We start from the raw sequence: 8,047 nt of genomic DNA on the forward strand, positions 1-8,047 counted from the left end.
AATGATCAAAGCCAGCGGACGTAGGACCGCCGGCTTAGACCTAAGGCAGTGGTCATGAATCCGCCCCCTAAACCACTGCCAGCCTAGGTCAAGACCGCCGGCTTAAACAAAAAAGACCGCCACCTTTAAGGTCCGGTCCAATGTGGTTCAATCATTTCTAAACGGGCGGTATGTCAAAACCGCCGGCTTAGAGTTAATAAAGGCGACGGTCCTTAGGTCCGTCGAAGTATTTCTTCCATTTTAAGGCAGCGATCTGGACCGCCGGCTTAGATCTCTTTGGACTGCCACCTTAGGTCAGCCAAACTGTTGTTTCTATTTTTAGCTGGCGATCCGAACCGCCAGCTTAGATCTCTTTGGACCGCCGACATCAGTCTTTTTTTATGTCCAAGGCAACGGCTGTATGACCGCCAGTTTGTCTTTTTTTTCATTATTTATATCAATTTGATTTCTACATTTTTTAGTACCTGTTTAATATAGATCTCATGACAAATAATACATAAAAATCAATTTAAATAAAAAAACTTTTAATTAAATTATTAATTATTGTAATATCCAAAACAAGTTGCTTATATACAATATCCAATTGACATATAAAACGGTACAAGGCATTTAAAAAAATCTTCTTGAATAATGTAACGCATCTTCAGATTTAACTCTAGCACCTACAGCTATAGCAACAGTAGAGCCACCCTTCTCTGTTATTAGGTCTTCTTTACCACTTTCTTCCAACCTAACAACTTGAACAAATCTCTTGGTCATCTATTTTATGAAGCCACTAGATATTGAGACTGGATTTCGGTGCTCATTGCCACCAACGGGGACAACCATCAAGCTAGCTTGCTATTTCTTCCTTTCCTTCATGGCTTTCTGGTGATCCTTGTAAAAATCGAAATCATCCAGGATGGACACATCAATTTCATAATTCTTGAAAATGTTCAACATTTCGATTCCTTGTTCCAATTTGACCTGCAAAAAATACTAGTATTAGATAGGAAAAGAAACTAAGGTTGACATGAAAACCCACATGGGCACTACATCAAAAGCAAACAAATAAAACACAACCCACGGATTCATTTGCCATTGTTTTCATGAACTGGCAATTCAGACTCAAACCCATGTTGTCATTCTTCTCGGGTCCAAGATTTTACCATTGCACCATGAAATGGCCTCTATTATAGATACCAAAAATAAAAGGAAAAAAAAAAGAAAAAATGGCCTCTATTGCACCTAGGAACTATTTAATATGGCAAAAAACAACATATTCAGTCCTCCTACGTTATCAATAAAACAGGGAAGCTAACCACCATTGGGACAGTCAAGATCTGCTTCAAACACTGGTGTGTAAAACGAACTACATAACCAATCACGAGTGAACATGCCGGTGTTCCGTACACATGGATCCCACATGTGCCCGTGTTTGCAGTAGATCCAAAGTCCCATTTGGAACTATTAAAATACAAATAGCATGGTCATGGTACTAGGGGCAGTTGGCATACTTCAATGTTTCAATGAATGTTGTAGATGCATTTGAAACATGACCATCATGTCTTCTTAAACGGTTAAGAGTCTGGCAAGTAAGACCTCCTCAAGCAATTCAGCTGACACCTGGAGTAAGATGAGTGACAAAATCATGAAATAATGAGAATAGCAGAAGCACTTTCTAAATTACAATACAACTAACACCAATGTTTTTTTTTGGAGGGGGTAGATTAGAAGTCTTAGAACTGAAAAAGAAAACTTCAAATTCCAGTGGTGAATTAGATGAAAAATTTAAGTCTATGTTATAGCATAATTTCATTAAAAAAGAAGAAGAAGATCACACCAAGCTGCACGACTACCATTCAATGACAACATTAATCATTTATGTGGTTATGTTTAATGTATATCTATATCCTCAGAGTTTCATTGTTGAGATCATAAGACAAAAGAAAATGGTTGATACCTTTTGCACTTCACCGTTCACTCTAAAGTCTCCATCGATAGGCACTATCTTGCAAATGGTTGCACCAGCCTCAAAGGCTTCTCCATATGTTCCTTCACCAATCTTGATAATACTGTTTGGATCACTGATCCCAAGAAAGTTTCAAATTTCCATTAAATGCAATGTCATCTTCCTAAATTATATCAAACAAACACTTTTCTTTTTCTTTATCAATAAGCAAAAAATGTTATTCTTGGCACCAAATAATTAGATAGTTTGGAGTTGTTGAGCTCATAAAATGCATTTCCAAATTCTACAATGGAAGGAAAGGAGAAAATATAAAAGGAAACATATGACCAATATCATATTATGTATTCAAGTTGAAACATGCTGACACCTTCACACAAATTTAAAATAAAAGAAAGAACAAGGATCCTTATGCATCTTCTGATAAATCATCACTGAAAATAACAGAATACTACCATAACACTGACTCAAATGACATCCAACAACAATAATCCAGAATTAAGAGGATAAAGGACAACTAAAAAAGAATTCAAGCACTTTGGGAAGAAACCAACCAATACTGGGAGAAGACATCCAATAATGTTGAAGGAGCCGATTGCCCACAAATTGTTAACAATGTTGCAAATGAGACCTTATGATCACCATCCAGGGTTTCAAATTCTGATATCAGAGATAGATTTTTAAGTCTTTTTCCAATATCTTCACAGTTGTCATCACCCGTACTCAGACCTTCCATGTGTGTCTGTGAGCAAGTATTCCCTTCAACCACGGTGTTGGATATAGAAGGAAAATCTGAAGATATATCAGAAGAAACATGTTCCCGAGGTCTTGTAGAGTTGGAAACATCACTGCAAAATTGATAATAACTAGGACTAGACTGCAGTATCCCATACAAATAATTGGGATGTGTGCAGCCTTGCTGAGTTCAGGCTAAAAATACAAAATAAAAATACATTTTTACTTCTGTATGGAAAAGCAATATGTTGAGTTTTGAGAACTCAAACCACATGCCCCAAAGGTTTGATGAGTTTTGGAAGCTTAAACCTATCAAATAGCAGGGGCAATATGTTGAGCTTGTCCTGTCTTCTGTAATGTACAAAGAGATTGCAGCAAAGCGAGGAGGGTGTACGTTGGGCACTTCACAGTGGTTTTCATGGCAAAACAAGGTGATTCACTGGGGTAACTGCATGATATAGATTCACTTATTCTATTGATCCAGGAGACATGACTACTTAACACGCACCTCACTCTAAGTAATATATGTTTTGCTGTTCCCGTAAATTAAACCTGATATATAGATATGGATTTATGCTTTAATTTAGTTCTTTACACTGAAGTTTCTCTTTTATAGCTGCAAATTAGTAAAGGCTCTTGTGAAGTTCATAACCCAGTTCCTTCAACCCCTGGTCTTGTCATCATCACAGTATTGAATGTGGGAAGCCATGACAGGTATTCACAAATTAATCTCAAGCTCTGGGGTCTGCAGATTACCTAGCTATTAATTTAGTTGAATCGATCCATTGTTGGATTTACATTACAAAATGCACCTTGGACTTCGAGTATGTGAATATAAACCACCTATGGTCGTCTGTACTTACACACTTGAAGGTGCATGCATTTCTATTTAGGTGCAGGTCTGCACCAGAATCTCATTTACATGTTAGCAATATTCTCAAACTCGGATCAGACACAAAGGGTCACAGCTCGAATATTGGTTCGATTGTCTGATTTGATAATTCACCAACTTGTTCCAATAAAAATACAAAATAAAAAATATATATCTAGATTATATTTTTAGAACTTTTTTTATATCAAAAGAGGTCCAAAACAATAGTATTATAGCTAGATGCATATATTTGAGATTTGTTCGAGCAAGTCAACATTTCTAAGAACTGGGTTCCAAGAAAGAAGTGAAGAAGTGTGTAGCCTAAAAATCAATTTTTCCACATATAGTTTTTCCATACAGAAGTGAGAATGTGTGCAGCCTGAACTAAGTAGGTTCCTTTCAACAACTTGACTGCACCTAGTTTTTCCAGTGGGTTGTTCCAACTTTACTCAAAATTCCAGGTAATAAATTATTCTTTCTTCTATATGTTACATGTATGTGTGAAGTGATTACTATAAAAAGAAGGCAATCAGCTTAAAACTTAACCAATTAGAAAAATAAAAATAAAAGATTTCAAATATAACATCAAATATTGAAGGATAACAGATGCAGAGCCAGCACATACCTTTCGTGCAGTTGCTCTCCGGGACTGAAACCCTGTCCAAGCATTCTCCATTCCAATGTCTGTAGGAGAAGGCTTCATCAGCTGTGCTAGCACTGGAATTCTCCTTGTGAGTATGGTTCCAGAGCTCCTCAACCTTCTCTAGAAAGCTATAACTTCTTGTTATCTGTAATTTCTTTAAAGAGGTGCCACTTCCATTCATGTTTCAACTGAGGATGGATTGCAGAAACATCCCGAGGATGTGCAACTTGTCAACCAACTCATGATCCCAGTACCCAAGTGGTCACCTAAGTTGGTCCCTTTCCTTTCCACATGTGCATCAAAATTGTAAATAAGGGCTTACAAATTTTGGTTGAGACTCAGGTTCAACAAGGAAAGATGCAGCCTCTGGAGAAGGCTTATTAAAGACAAATACGGGCTTACAAATTTTGGTTGGGACTCAACGCTGGTGATACATGAGTGCATAATAGAGCTAGTCTTATAAGTTGGCAGGCTTCTTTTTCATCAAATTCACTCAATTTTGGGTCAATGAGTTCAATCTCACAGTTATTTTCATGTAGATTCCACGCCTAAATGATCAAACAAAAATGAAAAACACAGTAAGGGATTATATGTCTATAAATAGTGCAAGTGAAAACAACAAATTTCATTTTTTTACCAATTCAAGAAGATATATCTTCTCTGGATCCAAGCTGGAGTAAAAATTTGGCTGTCCACTAATGATCTCTAGAACAACAATACTATATCCAAACACATCAGCCTTCTCAGTTAAATGCCCACGCAAAGCATACTCTGGTGCCAAATAGCCACTTAACAGACATCAACCAAAACTGATGCTACTTTGTTATATAGACCAAGGATCATAAATATAAAGAAAAAGTAAATGAAGATAGAAAAGTGATGTAAGTAATGCTTTCGGGTGATTACATTGTTCTGGCAACTCGGGTACTAATGCGGGTCTTCTTGTCATCATACAACTTGGCCAAACAAAAATCCAAAATTTTGGGATTTAAGTCAGCATCAAGTAGAATATTACTAGCCTTGACATCTCTGTACAATCCTAGGTCTTGACTCTTCATGAAGATAAGCTAGCCCTTTTGCTGCTCCCAAGCATATATTATAATGGGTGTGCCAATCAAGATTCAAAGTATTTCCTGAAAATCAGTGGCATCATTTGGATATATATATATATATATGTATGTATGTATGCGAATACGTTTTTATAATTTGACAAGGTTACGTTGTTAAACTGCAGATATGGTAGCAATCTCTATTACAAGTTGACTTCTTCCTTGATGGGATGCCACAGAGAGTTGTTGCACAACCATTAACCTCCCATCTAAAAGTACGCCCTATAGAAATCATAAAATTCAACTTAAAGTCCTTATTAGTATATGTACATATAAACGAGAAGACTTCTTCGGTTTACAAAATATTCAAAAACCATGAAACCAAGAATTATAAGGATTTATTTGGAGAAAATATAAGCAACAAATAACAAAAGGAATTCTCCCCTTACATGCTTAGTTATGTATCACACACAAATGTGCAAGCATATATATGGCTGTAAGAGAAAGATGTTCAAGGATAAACCGGAAGGTAAGGTCTGATATGATACCCTTTTCATGTCACTTATTGAAAATCCATTATATTATAATGCCAGACAATAATTCCATGTTTTGTGCCATAGAAAGAAATGAACCAAAAACTTCCAAGGAGGAGGCTCGTGATCCCTAGCAAGCCTATTTGTTTTTCCTAGTGGTTATGATCATCTTTCTAACCCTGAGTTCCAAATCAATTCTGTCTTTCCCTCACTTATTGTGGTTGTTGGTGGAAGGCCACTAACAGTTGGTGTGAAGTCTGACCAAGAAATCCATAATCAGTAATTTAAAAAAAAAAAATAAAACATTACCTGATTCTTTACATTCATTCATTAAAATAGATTCATCCATCAATTCCTAATATATTAGCTGAAGTTACAGACAGGGCAGAGATAGATGGTCCATAGTAATCTTGTTCAGGTATGCAACAAGTACCTTTTCCAGCCCAGAAAAGATGAATTTCAAGAAAGTTCTCAGGTACATTGGCCTTAAATTCTTTCTGAACAGCTTTATTAGAGGCCCCACCTGCCTCCTTTCTTATATCAAAGTCTTTTAATTGTAGATTACTCTAAAACATTGAAAACATAGCTTTAACAACTAAGAAAATCTTTTGGAGCATCAGGTATATATAGACAAACTAAAAACACATAAAGATTAACAAATATGCATGAAACTTAACGGTTTTTTTTTTGTTTGCTTCTGGTATTTTGTAAGTAAGATAAACTTGAGAGATTCAATAATTGAAATATGAGTTCAAGACCCATGGCAAGAAATTTTATTCAAAGATTCTCTTCTGATGTTTCTTTTATTAAACCTTTTAAGTTGTGGACAAAAAACCCTTATAAGCTCCATTTAGTATACTCCAATGAGAGAACGGAAAGTTGCCATTTATTAAAAGACACATATACGAGTTGTGTTATCTATATATACAATTTAATTTAAGGTTGATCTATATTCTCATTAATGGATGGGTTCAACTAATTAGAAACGGGTTGAAATAACAATGCAGCTTCATGGATTCAATGACATAGACCTAGTATAATATATGCATACCTATATATAAATGTCAAAAACATGCCTTCCAAGACTTTCCAAGATTCTGAGCTTGCATCACTGATTTTTGTCTCTGCAAACCAAAGGCTTACTGTAGATTCCATTCTCCAAACCTAGACAGGGGAAAAACACGCCTTTTATTTATAGGAAATGATATACTGTGTGCACAGAAGCATTTAAAACAGGGGAAAACACAAGCATTGTATCGTGGTTTCCCATCAGAACATATTGACCTAGAAAGCACAATCCCACCCAATCCTTGTGTGCACAGGAACATTTAAAATAGGGGAAAAAACATAAGCATCATACCTTTGATGTAGTTCTCAGTAGATTTTTTATTAATGCAGAACAATAGAAAACCTTCTCTTCTCCTACTCGAACGAACAAGGGTCGAATATTTCTTTGTTAATCCCGTTCAATCAAAGAAAAAAGGAAAGAAGTCATCCTCCTTCACAAGCAAACAACGAACAAGTTCGATGCTAGTTTGGAGTCGCGCCATGCTTGTTTTCCCCAAAGAAGTCGTCCTTCTCTTCATCAAAGTGGTCTCTTCTTCGTCAAAAGGTTATGCTGCAAAAGGCTCTCCGCGAACACTTTGTTCCGTTGAAGAGGAATCTCAATATTCACGCAGGAAGAGTATTTTTGACTTCCCCGCATGCCTTCCCTAGACCGCCGCAGTGCCAAATGCCAAATCGGATTTAGGCGGCGGCCTTGCAATGACCGCCACGTCAGACATTACTACAGTGGCAGTCACTTGGACCGCCGCTTTGCTCGTTTTTCTTGTAGTATACGGTGAAAGCAAAGAAAAATGATGATCACAATGAGGTTCTTAAGAGAGTCTTCACAAGGTGAAAATAGTATAATATGAGCTAGGCTGAACCCACAAGTGTGCCTGTAGAGTAGAATTAGAAAAATTCTTTGGGTACAAAGTTGATCAAGTAAGCATTCATCCTAGTGATGCAAAGGTGAAGGCAGTCTTAGAACTCCCTCCACGAAAGAACGAGTCACAATTGAAAACCTTATTAGGTAATGTTTCCAATCTATGTAGATTTATCACGTCTCCCCTCCTTAAATTAACAAATAAGGCTAACAGTTTCCAATGGTCAAACAAACATAATTGAGCCTTTGAAGCCCCTCCCTAGATCGATCGGCAAAGAGTTCAATTTATACATCACATCCAACTAAGAAGGTCAGGAATGTCTTATCACTACAAGAAAATT

At 36.6% G+C, this 8,047-nt stretch overlaps 1 protein-coding gene across 14 annotated transcripts; it reads right to left on the reverse strand.

The window, feature by feature from the left end:
* Positions 1 to 501: 501 nt before the first annotated feature.
* LOC104588620 (serine/threonine-protein kinase haspin homolog) lies at positions 502 to 7,843 on the reverse strand. Of its 14 annotated transcripts, XM_088887088.1 has the most exons (9): positions 7,140 to 7,806; positions 6,831 to 6,943; positions 5,104 to 5,330; positions 4,835 to 4,968; positions 4,180 to 4,745; positions 2,503 to 2,690; positions 1,943 to 2,066; positions 1,497 to 1,605; positions 502 to 966 (listed from the first exon to the last, which is right to left on the reverse strand). In XM_088887088.1, the coding sequence occupies exons 5-8, from the start codon at positions 4,255 to 4,257 to the stop codon at positions 1,552 to 1,554; spliced, it is 444 nt and encodes a 147-aa protein (XP_088743214.1). In that variant the 5' UTR covers positions 4,258 to 4,745; positions 4,835 to 4,968; positions 5,104 to 5,330; positions 6,831 to 6,943; positions 7,140 to 7,806; the 3' UTR covers positions 502 to 966; positions 1,497 to 1,551. The 14 variants fall into 14 exon arrangements, 13 of the variants coding, with proteins under 13 accessions (XP_088743214.1, XP_088743204.1, XP_088743212.1 ...); XM_088887078.1 differs by having other exon boundaries at positions 2,503 to 2,740; positions 4,835 to 5,330; positions 7,140 to 7,843; XM_088887086.1 differs by lacking the exon at positions 5,104 to 5,330 and having other exon boundaries at positions 2,503 to 2,740; positions 4,835 to 4,916; positions 7,140 to 7,811.
* Positions 7,844 to 8,047: the final 204 nt, after the last annotated feature.

The sequence above is a fragment of the Nelumbo nucifera genome, chromosome 5 (genome assembly GCF_055504915.1).
Source record: "Nelumbo nucifera cultivar China Antique chromosome 5, China Antique-T2T, whole genome shotgun sequence".
In the NCBI taxonomy this organism is placed as follows: Eukaryota; Viridiplantae; Streptophyta; class Magnoliopsida; order Proteales; family Nelumbonaceae; genus Nelumbo; species Nelumbo nucifera.

What these genes read in the sequence shown, in the direction of transcription:
- LOC104588620 (XM_088887078.1), bottom strand. Translation starts at nt 4,378, where the DNA reads ATGAATGGAAGTGGCACCTCTTTAAAGAAATTACAGATAACAAGAAGT. An exon ending in GGAGAGCAACTGCACGAAAG is followed by an intron (nt 2,741 to 4,179) that starts GTATGTGCTGGC and finishes ATATATCTTCAG; the next exon opens with ATTTTCCTTCTATATCCAAC. An exon ending in GATGTCTTCTCCCAGTATTG is followed by an intron (nt 2,067 to 2,502) that starts GTTGGTTTCTTC and finishes TCTTGGGATCAG; the next exon opens with TGATCCAAACAGTATTATCA.